Source organism: Myiozetetes cayanensis, unplaced genomic scaffold (genome assembly GCF_022539395.1).
Source record: "Myiozetetes cayanensis isolate MyiCay16 unplaced genomic scaffold, myiCay2020 scf5-8, whole genome shotgun sequence".
In the NCBI taxonomy this organism is placed as follows: Eukaryota; Metazoa; Chordata; class Aves; order Passeriformes; family Tyrannidae; genus Myiozetetes; species Myiozetetes cayanensis.
Genome location: NW_026087742.1, coordinates 90,705,866 through 90,723,605, shown reverse-complemented (window position 1 = coordinate 90,723,605; position 17,740 = coordinate 90,705,866). Strand labels below are relative to the sequence as shown.

The window sequence follows — 17,740 nt, the reverse complement described above, 5'->3', positions numbered from 1 at the left end:
AGCTTTTCTGCTCCCACTACAGTCACAGTGAGTCAGCCAACCTAAAAATTCAGCAGCAAAAATATGTCATCATCAGATAATATTCCCCAATGCTCAACACCTCATCATTTGTTTCAGTGGCTATTGACAAAAAAGCCACGTGGCTTTCAACTTATTGAGTCGTTTCTTCTAAATGTTTCCTGCTGACCCAACTTTGTTCTCCATTTTCTGTTGATCAAAAGGTTTTCTAAAGGTCACAACTGAGTCTTCGAGGTACCAGAAAGAGAAATTCTAGCAGTAAGAATAGCAGCTACCATTTGCTCTCCAGCTGAGAAGATATATAATACAGATGTAAGCACATAACCCCCCCAACCTCCAAAAAAACCCTAAACCAACCAAACAGCACCCCCCACTACTTTAATCTCCACATCAGGCATAATCTGAGTCATTATTTCCAAATACCAGAATACAGAATAATCTCAGTACAGGTAAATTAAAAACTTGTATGTAAATATTTTATTCTCTCATATTTTGCAAATCAGAAAGCAGTGTTTGGTAATAAAAAATAATACAGAATTATTATTTTTCTTCCAGTCCACACTGATATATTACCATAGTTTGCACATTACAGATAAAACTGTCTCTTACAGCCTAAAGATAACATTCACTTTTGGTATATTCTGTACTTCTGCCTTATTTAATATTAGTCTTCTGAACTATTTACAAATATATTACAACCTTTAAACCTCAAAGCAAAGAGTATTTCAATAATCAATCTGACATAAAGATCAGTAGCTCCTACATAACTTCAGTGTTTAAGAGAAACTATACACGCAGTGCGGTAGATCTGAATAATTTATATCTTTAAAAAAAAAGAAAAGCATTGAAAGTTTCTGAGTATAAAACTTTCGCACTGTAGTGGTACCTACGGACCTGCCTCAACTGGAGGACAGGAATGTGAGGTGATGTCACTGTGCTTGTAGAGAGCCTCATCTAAGTCCAGTGCCTTGTTGCTCAGCTTGACAGTCATGCAGCCATGGTAGGATGCAGTGACCGGAGTAGAAGTGACAGGAACATCTGCAGGAAAGAGGAGACAAACATTTCTCATGGCTGGTTTAAATAAATACCTGCTCTACCTATGCTCAGATGACTATCACTTCAATGAATTTAAGCTCACCTCTTTTCCACCCCAGGATTTCTACCTCCCCCCGCCTTTTTTGCCAGAAGGCAAGAGCACAATCCCAGACATGGGGAAAACACCATCTGCTCTAGTGCACAAAAGCCTTTCTCCCAGGATGAACCCTTCCTCAGCTGCTCTGTGTCTCTGCAAGGCCCCCAGTCTTGATAAAACCATGTGCTGCACAGCGGCAAGGTTTCATTCCCCTTGCACACTGTGTTCACACTGCTTTCCATCTCAGTGTTTTTCCCCCCTCCATCTCTGAACCCTCTACTTTGTCATTAGTGGAGCTGTTACACCTTCCTCTAATGCTCTCTCTCTTCAAAATAGCTGCCAGAAGATTATAGAAAAAACTTTTAAGACAGGAAAGCACCTCTTATATGCAGCCTTTATCACTTGCTGGACTCATCTTTACCATGATTATGCTAGGTATCAGCACAAGGAGGTTGCTGACCTTCACCAGAAAGGTGCTGGAATGCATCTATTGAGTTGGTCAGACTAATGACACTAATTTTTTCTATGGAGATTCACTGGTGACATTCTTTTACTCAGTTTATCAGAGGCAGAAAACAGATAGCAAGGAAGAAGACACCAAGTACAGTCCAACAAACTAGAGAAATTAGTCAGTCTTACCACCAACTTCTCTAACTGACCTTAAATAAACAAAAAACCCCACACAGTAACATAACAACACAAAAATTTATGTGAGCTGTGTCCTCTACCCTTCCCCAAAGGTCATTAGTTTATTTACAACCCAAAGCTGACCCAATCAAACTGGTTGTGCAATGGAAAATAATGAATGTCTAAGAGATTACTTAACTTCACAGTGATGCAGGTAGCTAAATGAACCCCTTATCTTTACATCGAAGCAAGGACAACTTGAACAATAGGTTGTCCTGTTGACACAAGATTGTATGAAATTTAAAAGGTTCTGCTTGGACACATGCAGGGCCAAATTTGAGGTTGATGTGATCAGACACAGCCCAAAGTGTGTCTAGGACTGTGTGAGAGAAAGAACATTTGTGGGGAATCTGTAAGCCACAAAGAGATACTAGAAATTTTTCACTTTCCTGGGTGAGAAATACATTGCTCAGTAGTTGCTTAAACTAATAGTGTTACCTATTTCCTATTCCTTCCCATTTACCAAATTTTATCTGTGAAGTCTGCTAAAAAGAAGAGGGCATCTTTGTAACACCCCACATAAATGTAAATTAAATTTTGATGCAGAAGAATTTGAAGTTGTAGCTTAACACCTGGAAGACTCATCTAAGAATCATGCAGATTTCTGTTACATGTGCCACAGAGCTGACTGAAAGACAGCATGGGCTTTCAGATGAATCCGTAAGATACTACCAAAAATAATTAATTTTTTTTTCTTCATGTTACAGTTGTAAATCAGGTGAAATATTTAATTTTCTGTTATGATTAGAAATGGATCTGTCTGAAATGTGGTCCTGTAAAGATTTGGAAGACTAGTTTAAAGGCTCCTTCACCTGGTGGAACGCACATTTCCTGAAAAAACACCTATGCATCACATAAATTACATAATTCAGGATTTACCAAAACTGAAAAGACCACAGAAAATGTAATAAATGCCTACACCTTCCCTCTTATCTCTTGAAATTCTACATAGTATTTCTTCCACATCTGCAATATTAGTTGTACTGAGGATGGGACATATTACATATTTGGACCCAGAATTCTTTCTTTATTTACGGCGAATGGAATAAAGACATTAAGTGTGATCACTATACTTTGTTCTTTTCCATTGGGTATGGAAGCCAGGAAAACCAAAAACTACGTAATGTTTTCAAACTCTGAAGGAACCAAACTCACTTAGATCTGACCATTTGGTATAGTTATTTAACCCACAATGATTAATCCAACTGAAGTGCTGAAATGTTTATTTGTTTGACAAATGACAAAGTTTCTCGATGCAAGTGCTGTGTTCCTCTCAATGGCAAAAGCAGACCACTGGCAGAAATTCCTTTAATGAGCAGAACAGATCAAAGTGGGGAAAGTAGCTAAACCTCCAGATGCCAGCTGGGTCTAAACAGCCATAGCTATGGTATCTCACACTTAGTTCTGGATAATTAAAACTGTGCTTCACCCAGCACAGTTAGTCTAACCAAACCATAGAGAACTTGGGACAGGGACAGAATGGGATTGTTTTCTGAGCTATGAAACCCTCTGCTGTGCATCTGAGAGTTACTTAAAGTAAGTGTCTTATCTTGCCTATGCAATGGCCAGCTTGGACAATTCAATCTGACACCGGAAAAAGCTTGTTTCTGCCAATTAGTGAATATCCAAGAGTACATGGTCTCCTCCTTTTAGGTGTGACTAGGAGCCCTTTACATCATCAGCACAAACACTCCTTAAACTCTTGTTCATGGTGAGAAAAGCCATGCTATGTGTCCTAGCACACGTGGCACCTTGGCCGCCCTGTTCCAGTCTGATTGCTTCAGCACCTACCAAGAGGCCAGTGTTGCTGCCTATCCCTTGCTTGGGCAAGTAAGGGCAAGATTTTGCTTAGATGCTGGCATCATGTGCATCAGAGACATAAGAGTTTCCTTAACTGCATTCCTCAGCAGAAGGGACTGATAAACCAGTTCAGCCAGAACAAGAAACAAACTCCCAAACTTGGCCAAAAATTCACAATTCAGATGAAAGTTTGGTCTTCTAGGTTCAGAACAGAGGAGCAAACTGGTCTCTCAGAAGAAGCCCTGTTGTTGCTGAAAAGCCAGCAAAATGGTGGTAACCCCTGGTTGTGCTCTACATATCCTTTGCTGGGAGGCAATCTGTCAACTCTGTAGTGCTGTGATCAGTTCACAGAGAGCATCAGCCAGGGAGAATCACCACGCTGGGCCTCCCAAGCTTCAGTCAAAACAATGTGAAGCCCTGGTACTTCTCTCAAGGAACGCTCTCACAGGTTCATTATATTAATGAAGCACTGGAGGGGCCTGTGGTCCAGCTCCTATGAATTTTACCAGGTTTAAGATAAATATCCTGCCTAAGATAAATATCCTGATATATCTGTCAGATACATCATTCCTACTGCTGAACAAGAAAACCTCCACTTTCTATTTTTGTCTCCAGCTGTCCTCAGAAGGACACACTCTTTAAGAAAAGTCCAGCCCCAGATCTGTTATGCTCACGTGCCTGAACTGCAGACAAAGCCTGCTTAAGCAGAAACAGAGAAGGAGGCTCACAACTTGCACAAACGGAAAGTTTTCCTGACTTCCAGCTCAGCAAGGTGAGTTGGGAGCCTGTGGTCCATGGTACAAAACAGGAGGCTCACCTGGCAATCCTCCCACATATGTCTTCACTGGTGACTGCAAAGAGCTCTCCAAGATGGACAGACTGCCCTCTAACTCAGAGATGCTTAGTTCATTCTCTCCTGCCATCCCATCTACCTTCAGGGACAAGTGATCTTTCTTGAGGAGGACGTCCACAGCGTGTTCCTTCTTATCACAGAGATTTATTGCCAGTCGGGACACAACTATGTTCTCCAAGGCCACAGTGATAAACTGAGCAGCAGGGGAAAAAAAGAAGAAAAGGCAGTGAGCAGAAATATACCAGCCACACTAATCCAGCACCAGGATAACCCCACTGTGGCCTTTATTACAAAGATTTTGCAGAGCCACCAGAGAATTAGGCTTATTACTATTGCTGATTGTGTTCTGAACTCATTTGCATAGATGAAAAACCAGTGAACCAGTGGGACTAATTATGGGTTGAAACCAATTCTCAGAGAGAATTCTTAGTGGGTCTTGCAAAAGTTGTTACACTGCACTGGAACCAAACTGATTGGAGCTGTCAGCTGACTACAAATGAAAAGTTGGCTCACGGGTTTTAGTGAAATCACTCCTGGTTTACCCTTGTGAAATGACAGAATCTAGCCCTTTATTATGAATACTATTAAATAGTAGCTCGAGCACTCGATCATAACTGGCCTTTCACAACACCTGGAGTGACACCTAAAGCCTTGGCTACTTTGGGACTGTTACTGATGAGCTCCAGAGAATGGAAATCTCTGGTTTATGGCACTAAACAGCTTCTGTACCAGAAGAAAATAGTAAAATATGCCTGCATTCAAGAGAGCAGTTCCATCTTTAACCTAGAGCACATTTGCAAAGAGCCCCCTAATAGTGTCTGACGCGCACCCATAAGAGGCAGAACTTCGGTGTCAGCCAAGCACTGATGTCTCAGGCCATGTTCTGAACTGGTGGGGCAAATAAGCAGGCGGGCAGGAAACCTGAAAACTGTTTTTGAAAATTACCTTCAGTTCCTAGAAAACAGTAAGGAACCTTCTCTAGAAAAATGCTTACGTCTGTACCTGTTGTTTCAGTTTCTTCGTGGAGTGATAGTCAATCAGAGACAGTGATAAAGGGACAGATGCTTCTTCTGTAACTAGAGCGAACAGCACACCAGTATCTGTTGCTGGTTGAATTACAGCATTTACTTCTATTTCCCAATTCTTCTTGGTTTCATTTCCAGAAGAAGGTTGCACTGCAAAAAAAAAAAAAAAAAAAAAAAAAGTGCAGGACACACATAGGACTAACAGGTCAAATGGGTAGGCTGTGCAATTTCTCCCTAGAGAAGAGCATAGACAGATGAGACTATGGAGGGATTGCCACATTTCTTTTATTAAAAAAAAAAATCACTCCAAAGCACCTGGACATAAAATCAAAGAAGAAAATGGCATCAGTTTCCTCTTGTTACCTTACGCATTCTACTGCTCTTCAGTATGTCAAACGATAACACTGAGGTTTTTTATCACAAATACTCAAATTCCCATGGCTGTCAATGCAACACACTCAAAGAACTGCTGCAGGGTAGGGCACCCAATTTTTGAATTGTTCTTGACTGCCCAAAGATCACTGAGGAATCTAAGTCCAAATTTGACATACAGGAAACATTTCTATGAAAGCCTGTATTAAACTGAAAAATTATGTAAGCATACTACACTCATCACCTAACCAAACACTTCCTGACCACCAGCCTCCAGAAGTGAGGGATGTTTTATTTCACTTGTTGAATTGTGAATTAAACTTTCTGATACCTTCTTACTGCCTCAGTGCCCTTGTAATTTAAAAGGTAATTCTGGTTACAAAGAAAGATCTCAATCCTGCTCCTGCAACATCCCTTCATAGCAGTATTAGCTTTGCTGGTTCACCACATCTTGAAATACAATAATTCATTCTTTATAAAGCTTACCATTATGAAGGAAGAAAAAAAAAAGAAAATAGAGAATTATTGTTTGAAGAAAAAAAGAATGTGGGTACTGAGGCCTTATCTCTGCTGAGTGCTGTCATCTGCACGTCAGATGCTTGTCTTTACTTTGTCATTTTTGAATCCATGTGCTAAATAATATGATAGACAGCCGATACTCCCTAATTTACAATGGCACAGAAGAAAAATCCACATAACGATGAACAGATGGCTCCTGCAGAGGAGGACTTGCACACCAAGCTGAAATAGATGGTCAGCATTTGACTGGGTTCAAAAATACTGACAGCTGATCACACATATAAACAAACAATAATCTAGAATAAAATGGTGCCTTTCTGAGTGCTACATTAGTATGGACAAGTTGGGTTTGAAACTTGTTATTACTCTGTCTATGCCAATTTCATTCAGCTTGTACCAGGGATATGCTTAGTGCCTTTGATTCAAGTGTAACTAATGCCACTGTGATTAAAAGTGAACCCAACCTTGGACATTTTGTTACAGGTAATATTGATTTTTTTGTCCATCATAAACTCAAGATACAGCACTCTGGCTTACAGCTCTCCCTACTGAGCAGAAACAGTGGTAAGGACTGGAAGCACCTAAGCTGCTGGCAGAGATGCTGCTCAGTCCCTTTGGGCTGAGGATGAGCTGGAACCAACCTGGATATGAAATATATTACTAGAGCTACAGAGAGAACCTAATCCATGCTGGGTATATTCACACCAGCTCTAACCATCATACATAGGACTTCCTTTGCTGTGAATCACAAGTTTAGTTAGTCCTCTCCATCCACAGCTGCCAGTCTTTTGTGCATCAATCAACAGTGAATCTGGCATACATGTAAGTTTTACACTGTTTATAAACCAAGTACGGTTAATAGCAGGACAAGAGGTCAGAAATTAAAAAAAAAAAACAAACTACTTACCATAAGTAAGATTAAACACAGCAAAACCTCGGCCAGGATAGAAAGATCCTCGTCCTGCTACAGCAAAGCACTGCATCTTTTCATTCATCTTTATGGTCTCTTGGATAGAGGTGTCCTCCCCGTTCAGCCAGTTCCATGCCCGCATGCAACCATCCAGCCGAGGGTTTATCTAGGAAGATAAAGCAGTATCTCATGCCTCAAACTACCGTTCAGTGAAGAAGAACTGGGTGCAGAGGAATACTGAGTGATACTATGATACCAAATAGGAGGAATAATTTTCACATGTTATGAACATGCAAACCAATTGGCAGCAATCTCAATCCTGCAACCCCAAGTGAGTGGTTAGTATTCCCCAGGAAACTCCCCTGAGATCAGTTTTTCTCCACAGGACAGAAGGACACTATCTAATGCAGGTGCTGATTTGGTTGTATTGTTTCTGTAACCTCCCCTATGATGCACATCATCAGTGCAACTTATTTCTAAAGCTCCGTCACCAAAGCTCTGTAACTCCCATAATTCTGCACTGTGAATGCTGGAGGCCAACTAGAAGTTAAAAACCCCAGTCCTTTGTGTCATTGCAAACAGCCTGCGTGACACACAAGACAGACCTTAGACCTGATCATGGTATGTTTTTAAGTTCTGCCTTCAGGAGGGGTGTCTGAGCCACAAGACAGGCACACCACTCTGCACACACCTTGCTCCTTCCAGCTTCTAGTTAGGTTACCCTGTATGAAATGTCAGCATTAAAATGTGACACAGGATGTAAAGAGAAGGCTCCTTGCAAAGCCTCTAAATCAGCACCATTACTCCCAATTAACTGAAGGAGAGAGAGAATTAAGTGTCTGAGCCAGGATAAAAACCTGAGGAGTTTTTGGCTCTCAATCCTAGATTCAGGCCACACCCTGACTTTACTGTTTCAGACAAGCAGTGACCCTGAAAGACTTCTTGTGAAGCACAGGAGCCTTCCTCAGCTGCTATACTCCCAGTCACAAGCCACAAGCTTGTCACCTCATTTACAAATAAAGAGATGCAAATTAGGGTTTCAAGGTGCCAACTCTGTGTGTGGCAGACATTCAAACCAGCCTGAGCAGCAGCTATTTCAGAAATGCAGCAATCATCTAATCTCACCCAAAGGAGTGCCTTAACTTTTACTCATATGCCCTATCTACTTGAATTAGGAGGAAATAAATAAAAACAAGCAGCTGTTTTTCCTCAGGTCTCACTGAAACTGAAACAGCAAACAGAAGCAGCAAAATTGTGACACAATATACGTGAAGCACAAACTTTGGTCGCAACATAAAAAGTGCCCCTGACATTGTTTCCAGACTTAGTAGGCACAGTGGCACCTTCACAAAGAGATGTGCTCACTGACTGCCCCCCCAGGGCCACTCATGCTCTCCAAGCTCACACAACCGCAGTGAATTTTGTCACGTGCTCCTGTTTTGCCGTGCCCTATCTCTACAGGTGGGATGCATCTCACCCAAACCTACCAATCAAAAAATCAAGAGTCTCACCTTTGCTACTAGCTTAGGTTCCTGCTATAGTTAATGGAGAGAAAGCTGTATCCAGAAGGTGACAATTCCACCTGTTTCAGAGCAGGCTGAACAGCTCTCAAGAAAGACAAAATCAAGCCCTTCCATCATACAAAGCAGCACGAGGGATCATGCTATACTTACGGGTAGAATAAGGTCCTTTGTTTTGAAAGGAATACCTCCTACTGTCAAATTCAGCTGATACACTCCTTTGTCTAGCGTAAACAGATCCCCTGAGACGGCTATTTTCATAACTGCATCCCTGTTGACCTTTAAAATCAAATTTCTTTCGAGTTCTTCAACAGAGATCTGAAAAAATAAAATTCCAAATTGAGTAATTCAGTATGAAAAGAACTTAATATCTGCAGCCTCAACTACTGGACAGACCCTTCCAGTTAAATCCCCAAGACAGAGAAATCTTTTCTGTCCCCACGCCTCTTTGTCTGCCTTTTAAATTACATTCCGCCTTGATATGTAAATCTTTACTCTAGAAAGCAACCTGCAGCTACCCTAACAGTGAAGACAATCGAGCTACTTCAAAACAGCTATAGAAAAACATGAGTGAAATGATAACATGACATATGTAGGTTGCTCTATGCAAAATGTAAATGCAATAACGAGTTATTAATGAGAACCTTCTTATTGCAGCTGCATGTGAAAAGAAAATCTGGAAAGACAGACAAGATGGTTTTTGTTGAACCAGTGGAATATAATGCAGAAGACCTTCCAGACACAGTTTTTGAATATTGACCCCTGCAAAAAGAACAACAGATGATGTGATTTCTGAGAGGGTAATAAAAATGTGTAGTAGGCAATAGCTTTTCTCTCAGAAAAGCCTCTGCAAGTTTTCTCTCCTTGTCTCCAAAGAGCTACTTCTAGGAAAATTCTATTATCACTGAAATTTCAAAAAAAAGTTATAATTTTAATTATGACCAGGCTGCACAAAGAAGCACAATAAAATATTCATCTCTGCAAAGGGAGAGAAGGAGGCAAAGCACAAAGATAATGCACCAGGCTGCTGAAGAGCAGCACAGATTCTGCTGCCTAGGGACCTGGGTCCTGCTACCAACAGGCTGTAGCAGAAGACAACCCAATCTTCTTGTAGAGAAGGAGAAAGGAGTGCACCTCCACTATTTCATAACCTTCTTCCTACTCTGTGACAGATACTCCACCTACTCACTCTTCATCCATACAGCTCTGTTTTCTGGGACATCCAGATGCTCCCTGGGAGCCACTATATAGAACCAATTATCTATCTGTGAGGCTGTTTAGACTTGTTCTTCCCTCTCCCTGCTAGCAGGCCAGGTCCTAAGCATCCTTCTCTTTGCATTTTGAGTAGCTGTCCCAAAACTGCTCTTATCAGCCATGCTGAGCTCTTGCTCTGTGGCTATAACACAAAGGAGGACAGCACTGAGCAGATTTATACCTGGACACTCCTTTTGGACCTCAGTCTTCAGAAATGAAGATTTAGTGACTTTGATAGTTGAAAAGATTACTCACAGACTTTTCTCTTCTGATCAACCTTTTTTTTCTCTTGTGAATTCCAGCAGAGTCTGGTTTATACTGCTGGAACACTGTTTACACCTGGTGTGTTGCTCTGTGCCATATCTTACAGGACGTGAACATATTTGTCTGAAGCTTGCTTGTTTAAAGCGGCACCTACACCTCCTGACCACATTCCATGGAGACACACAAGTCAGTCTCAAACAGGTTTTTTTGGGCACTGGAAGGCTGTAAAGTCCAATCAGTGGGAACATAAGCCCACAGGTCCTGGCAGCCACCCAACTGGATGAGCTACACAGGTCATCCAGCTAAAAACTCACTCGGACGCCTCTGCTCGGTGTCATGGTCACCACTGCCCTAATGTGCCAGGGTATGGAGTGCCACAGGAACTGGCACAGACTGTGTCCCTGTTCTAGCACAGACTGGGCAGCCACAGAGCAAAAGGGAATGAGGAAAAACTGTCTGCAGTAGCGCCCATACTGTTCTTACTCTGTGAAGAAATCCTGCTACTTGCAGGGCCACCAAAATTTAGGGCCTTCTAAAATTTTATTATATTATACAGCAAGTAATGACATAGAAATAATAATAATAAAAATTATTCTGAGTTCTTTGCTGCTTCTGATCATTAATACAAGTAAACCCAAATCAGTGAAAACTTCCATAGGAGGAGGGGTTAATCCCTGTCAAAACTCTTAATAAATTCCAGTTTGGGAAACTACATTCTGCCTACTTCACAATGCCCTCTGGCTGTTTAAGCTCTTGTTCCTTAAATTCAAAGCTTAATTGCTGGTGCACCACCATCACCTACAAACCAAAAGGGGAAGCATTTCAGTAGTTAGCATCCTGCTTCAATTCCCTCCTGTAGTCGCTGCCTGCCACAGCGTGCTCGGGGACATTCAGGCAGGCAGTTCTCAAAGTAATGGGTTCCCATACGGTTAGCCATAAGGACAGTCAGCTTTGTGTTTTGGATTCACGCCCTGGATAGCTCGTAGCACATAGCCAGCCTGTCTGCTCTTTGCTGAAAAGCAAGTGGACAGCTCTGAAAAGGGACAGAGCTACAGCCAGACACAGGGTTAAAGCCAAATAAGAATCTGCTTCCGATTGCTCAACCCTCAGTCCTGACATTTAACAGTGTAGTTAAGTTATTATTTTTGCTAACCATACTGTGTCTTCAGAACGGTACTAAACTGAATATTGAAAGGAAGACAAAATGATGACTGTTTTTGGAAATGCAAAACAAACAGAAGGCGAGTGTGTCCTCTACTATCATCAGTTCATACGTGCCACTTCATCCAGCTGGATTACGCACAAATAACTACATTAGAAGTCTTTTCTGAGGCTTGCTTGTTTGTGTTTTTAATGCTGGTTCAATGCTCATTTAAAAATAGCTCAGTAGGGATCAACATCAGAGAAAATACCTAGGTAGAAATATTGGCCTGAAGTTTTGAAAATACCATCATATTTCCATAAAAGTAGGCAGCATTTGCTCAATAGGCCAGAAGTCATACACTGCTGGTGCTTTTTCATATGTTTTGCTTTTAAATATCCATTGTTTTTCCGTCTGCTGAAAGTTGCATAGTAAAATTAGTATTTTCCTATAACCCCTATAAAGTTCTCCCAAGTATCCAAACTCCTCTGTTTAGGGTCTAACCAAAACTAAGGGCTTGATTCTGTGCAAACTGAAGCCCAGACTAAAGCTCCCAAATTGCATTTGAGTCTGGATTGTGACCTCTGAACATTTTTGGGGTTGAGCTTTGCAGAAGCTGAGGTTGAAAAGTACACACGAATCCATACTTAAAATGCAAAGTGTGGCTACATGTTTTATAAAAGGAGACAGACAAAAAGTAATAATCCCTCCTCAACAGGATTTCCTAAATTAAAAACCATACCAAGGAGAAAAGAGAGAGGGGATAAAATGGAGGAACATATTTATAGTTGTATCACTCAGCCATATAGATTAAATGGCATTTAGAGATGGGTGACACTGGATGCTAAGCAGAAGAAAAACAAGTACCTCTAGGGTGAAGGCAAGGAATAAGAAAATAGGGCAGAGAAAGGAGAAATCAACAGCACTCCAACAGTGCAAGGAGGGTCCCAAGACTCAGAGGCAAGTCAATTGTGAAGTCAAGAGACTAAAGGCTCCTTCCTCCTGCTGCTGTTCATCTGTGGGTAGATCCCTCTGCCTTTGGCCACATCAAGCAGTTTCACTTTGGGAGACAGTTACCAGGACTGCGGCCATTGACCTGCTCCAGGCAAGCATTCCTGTGCCAGTAGTGCATGGTGCTCTCTCCTACAATCATGCCATGCTGCATCTCTGGCAGCTGCCTGGCCCTGCTCAACTCATGTGCAGGGCAGCACTGCTGGCTGACCCCTTTATCAGTGTGGGTCCTGTCCACCTGCACCACATGGCACCCACAGCTAGGTCTGTACTGTCCCAAAAAGCCTTGGGGAAGGATTTCGAGGGGATTTATACAACCTCTCAGAAAATGTGCAATGTGTGTTGCTTTAGCAACTTAGCCAGGCGATTTCTTGGTTAGGATGGTACCTTAGGATAAGAGCCCTGACACTGGTGGCTGGCAGGAGGCAAATAATTCTTGCCTAAACATGATGCTTACTTTTATCATACTGCCTTCTCTCCCTGAAGAAGGCAAATGCATTTCAGCTGTGTCCCCTCAAACTAAGATTGGATAGTTTGTAATTATTTCATGGTACTTAACAAGTATGTTATGCTGTGGTGTTAAATCGATTAGCTTGGTAACTGCTGATTTGTGTGACTCCCAAGTCAGCCAGTGGCATCCACTCTGCTTTTCACATCTTCCATCACCACCCTCTCTTTGCAAAAAATTACAATTATCATATTTCAAATTAGCAGAACCATTAGAAATTTTACCATAAAATTCAATAAGAGTTGGCTTGAGGCTATTCCTACATGTAAAGATACAGCATGTCACACATTTTATCTACAACTTCACCGAACCTCTACAGCTCTTCATTTGGAATCTAAAATTGTTTCACTGACAGTAATGGAACTGTTGGAAACATTACCAAATGTCAATAGTTGACAGTGACAGCATGCAAGGTCTTCTTTATTTATGCATCAGAAACAAAATTTTTCCCACCTTGCTTATTTCTTTAATGTATGATTCTTATATACTAAAAAATGTAAATCAGAAAATGATTCACAGTTACCAATATCTGCATTTCTCTCATGTGTGCGTTAGCTGAGAACTTCCCGCCCACTCCCCAAGAGGCACACCAACTTAAAAGAACTAATTAAGCAAGAAAAAATGAAAGGAGAGGAAAAGGCAGAAGTGAGAAAGCATATATAAATTGCTCATCTACTGTAGATCACACTACAAAATGTTTTTCATGATCATGTCACAAACTGTAATGACCATAATGCTTCCAAAATCACCAGGCAATGTTCTGCAAGAGCATCAGGAAGAACATGAATCCTTACAATCCTTACAAACTCATGAGATTGCTGGGATTATGTTGTTAGTAAACAGAGTATTTTAGGGGTTATAGTGATTGTGCTGGGTTGATCGTTGGACGTGATGATCTTAAAAGTCTCTTTCAACCTTGATGATTCTGTGATCCTATAACAGACTCCAATATCTTTACAAGGGAAATGGTCTATTTTGTATATAAACAAGCTTGAAGACTTTACAAAAAGGATACTGTAGCGTAAGACATTTGTCAAGGCCTCAGATAGTCTGAGCCCTGTGACTAAACAAACGAGTGAATGAACAAAAGCAACCACACACCCCCATACACCAAACGCACTTGGAAATTTCCTTAAAAGAAAAGACACAATTCCTTCCCTCTTACTCCTTCCAACCCTCACCCAGATGGTATCTTCTCAAACTGACATAAAGTCAGCTTGGCACTGCTGTATTTCAAAGACACCGTTTGTGCAAATGGTTGCTCTGGTTGTGCAAATCAGTGATGCAGTTTGTATTACAGTGGATATAGAGTATAATTTGATTTGTTAAGAAGAACATCCCATTCTCACCTAAGAATGCATAACATACTTGTATGCACTGAACGGATAGATAGGTTGGAAAAGCATCTCAAGAATACACAAAGTCTGTCTGCACTTGGCAGAGCCCATCCTGAACAAGCCAAGAAACAGCTGGACCTCAGCCGTGGCCTGGACTCACCGTTTGCCACATGCCATGGTTGATAAGTGGTCCAGTGCTCGTCACACGCCCTATTCCATTGTATTTCAGCTGCAGCTCTAGCCGTCCTTTGCGCAGTGCCAAGACTATCCATGTGCTGTCTTGATGGCCTCCAGCAAAGAAAAGGATACCTTCAGGATCAAAGGTTCTAAAGTCGAACTCAGCCACAAGTCTGACCACACAGGTGCCAAGAAATAAATTAGTTATGCAGAGTTCAAAAACCACAGAGTACTTTCCATACAGATAGCATCAATTTTAGCAGCTACAAAGCTCTGTTAAAACATACTAGCTTTTAATGCACTCCCGAAAGACTTAAGCTGCGAAGACAGGTTTTAAAATAGCATCAAGAATAAAGAATACAATACTGTACTTCAGTAATTATCCTAACAGCTTTGTGGTCAAGGCTGCCTTTCTCAGTTACTGGTTTGGATAATGTTTTGCCTTACAAGACTCCATAATCCAAGCAAATAACGGTGAATGTAGGACTAATTGTAATTGTAACAACTTAACACCCTTGCATGCATCAAAGCCAATCAGAGCATTTGACTGTCATTCTACATTGTCCTCACCTTGTCAGTTGTTTCCTTTTGAAGCGCAGCCTGATAACAGGAGTGCCGCTGAACATCCTCCCCAGGTACAAGGATTTAACACTTCTTCCAACAGCAAAAGGCACACATGGTACTATGTTCTATAATCAAAACACATTTTTTGAGTGCTTATTCTCCTCAGAGGGCAGAAAAGAATCAAAGAGTATGTCTCCACTTCTTTTCTCATGTAGTTGCTATACATATAAAGACAGCACTCATTGAAATTCATATTGATTGGTGGATGAAGATGAAGAAAATAATCTGGACAATAAAACCAGGGACTCAGTATGATTATAAATGTGTTCAGAGATTTGTTGGACATTTGTACTTCTTGCTGCCTTTTACAAATATGCCAATTGAAATGTTGAAACCATTGTATGCTGCTATTTCTCAGAAATAGAATTTGTTTTTTTCACACTAAGAGGTGTTGAACAAACTTGCAATGAGGGCAGGTTATCATTAATTAATACAATACATATAGCAGGTTAGTGCACTGTAATGTTTATTCTCTCAAAATACAGTTGTACAGAGAACATTTCCTCTTTCCTTTCCTCCCCCCTACTATCTGCCCTGGAGGAATGTTTTCCTGTTCCATTATGAAATCATATTCATAAGGTAGAGCATGAGGTTTTCTACTGCATTGTGCCTGCAACAAAAGATGTGCTAAGAACTTGCTGTTGGTTGGTTACCACAGAGGCAGTCTGTGCCACTGAAGCCCATCCACCTCAAATGCCTGGAGGACAAAAGTGTCAAATGTAAGTGGTGGTTCATAACTTACACCACAGGCCCTTAGACCTTTGCACCAACCTAGCGGACCTAACTCAGGAAAGCTTGTGCAGACAAGGTAACTCATAGTCAAACAGAGGGCTATCACTGGAACTGGGACAGGAGGAGCTGGAAAAGAGAGACTTTCAGGAAAAAATTTCTTTTCAGGAGAGCTACTGTCCCCAGCCCATGCAACTTTGCCAAGAGGATTCCCTCCTGCTGCTCGCTTGGCTCAAATGACTTTAGTCCAGAGCTTCATCTTAATTGCAATGTAAAGAAAAGGTCTGTTCTGCAGTTACAGCAATGAACACTGACGTACCTCACATGTATTCATATCCTGGGAAAGTTTCACTCCCCCTCTGCCATCACAATGACAGGTATAACTCCCTGGTGAGTTGACACAGGTCTGTTCACAGAGCTTTTCTTCACATTCATCTATATCTACACAAAACCAGCAAAGAAGAGAGGAGAAAACAGTGAGTTTGTTAAAAAATGAATCACTGCGGGCGGAGAAGCATTATTAGTGCTGTTTCGTAGCATCTTTGCCTTAAGCATGTCCAAGTGCTCTGTGGCCAGTACGTACTCTATGCCACATCTTTACAGGAGAGAAGAGTTAGAATTAGCATCTGCACAAGCTATTTTCACAGACAGATTCCAGCTGCCCAAATCAGTGGGAAGGCTGGAAGCAGCTGGAGCAGAGCCCTGGGCTTTAACTTCTAGACAATACTTCCTCCCTTCAGGCCCCTTCTGCTACGCCTGTGCTGACTGGCTCCTGCTTCTTCAACTCAGGGACTGCAAATAAGAGCTGAGTTTCACATTCTTTTTTTCCCTTTTTTTTTTTTTCCTTTAGCTTCTTTTTATCTACTTCACAAACAATTGCAGGAAAACAAATTCTGACAGTCTACAGGGATCTCTTCAGGCAGAGGTAAAGACTTAGAGCTCAGCAGGACTGGTTGGCGTGTGATTTGAGTCAGTATATTAACTTAGACAAAAGACAGGGAACAGTGCTAGTTTTGGAATACTTTCAAAGCTTACTCCATTGAGAAAGCTTGCAGGCAGTGAAGCCAGCAGAACTGTGCATGGTTAAAACACATATTAAACTCATAGTTCAGAGTAATACCACAAGACAGGTTTTAAAAGAACAACAGCTACTGCTCTGTAACTTTTCTTGTCCTATGAAGAGAGACAGCAATATGCACAGATGCTTCTGAGCTTTCACCAGATCTTGCACTTGTCATGAATTCAAGAAATCTCAGTACTCTGGCTTGTACAGCTTGATTCAAGTCATCAAAGTTGACTGCAAACTCAGTGAACTCCAAGACAACTGCAAATTCTATGAACTCAAAGATCACTGCAAGCTCAATGAACTCAGAGGTGACTGAAATCTGCAAACTCACTCCCAACTAGAGAAAGGGAACAGAAGTCCAGCGTGTAAGCAAGATTAGGAAAAAAAAAAAAAAAAAGAGAAAAATGCTTGTACTGAAGCCTGAAACTAAATTTCGGGGGGGTTACAGCTTTAAATTATGTAATAAATGCTAACATGATGCTATTTAATGAGCTTACCCTGACAAGTTTTTTTCACGTCATCGTACTTGTAGCCTGCGTCACAGAGACATTCGTACGAGCTTACTAAATTTTTACAGTGAGCTTCTCCACAGATGTCTGCTGATGCTGCACATTCGTCTATGTCTGCAAAACAAGTAATTGAACAACATGACTTGAGAGGAGTATAATCACTATTCATATACTGGACTAGGCTTAGGGTCAAGAAATTATTTTGGAAACTGAAAAAACAGTATCTTTAAGAATCTACCTTTAGGGGTAGCTAGCTATAAGAAGTGACTTCAGGCTTTCAAAAC

At 41.2% G+C, this 17,740-nt stretch overlaps 1 protein-coding gene across 1 annotated transcript in view; it reads right to left on the bottom strand.

Annotated features, from left to right (window-relative positions):
• Window positions 1–472: 472 nt before the first annotated feature.
• GAS6 (growth arrest specific 6) overlaps window positions 473–17,740 on the bottom strand; it is a 39,190-nt gene continuing 21,922 nt past the window's right edge. Inside the window, exons 7-15 of the mRNA XM_050333248.1 lie at window positions 17,445–17,570; window positions 16,201–16,322; window positions 15,099–15,217; window positions 14,512–14,701; window positions 8,990–9,154; window positions 7,314–7,482; window positions 5,493–5,665; window positions 4,455–4,683; window positions 473–1,056 (exon numbers count right to left, since the gene is read on the bottom strand). Coding sequence (XP_050189205.1) covers window positions 905–1,056; window positions 4,455–4,683; window positions 5,493–5,665; window positions 7,314–7,482; window positions 8,990–9,154; window positions 14,512–14,701; window positions 15,099–15,217; window positions 16,201–16,322; window positions 17,445–17,570 — 1,445 coding nt within the window. The 3' untranslated portion in view covers window positions 473–904. The remainder of the gene's footprint in view (window positions 1,057–4,454; window positions 4,684–5,492; window positions 5,666–7,313; window positions 7,483–8,989; window positions 9,155–14,511; window positions 14,702–15,098; window positions 15,218–16,200; window positions 16,323–17,444; window positions 17,571–17,740) is intronic.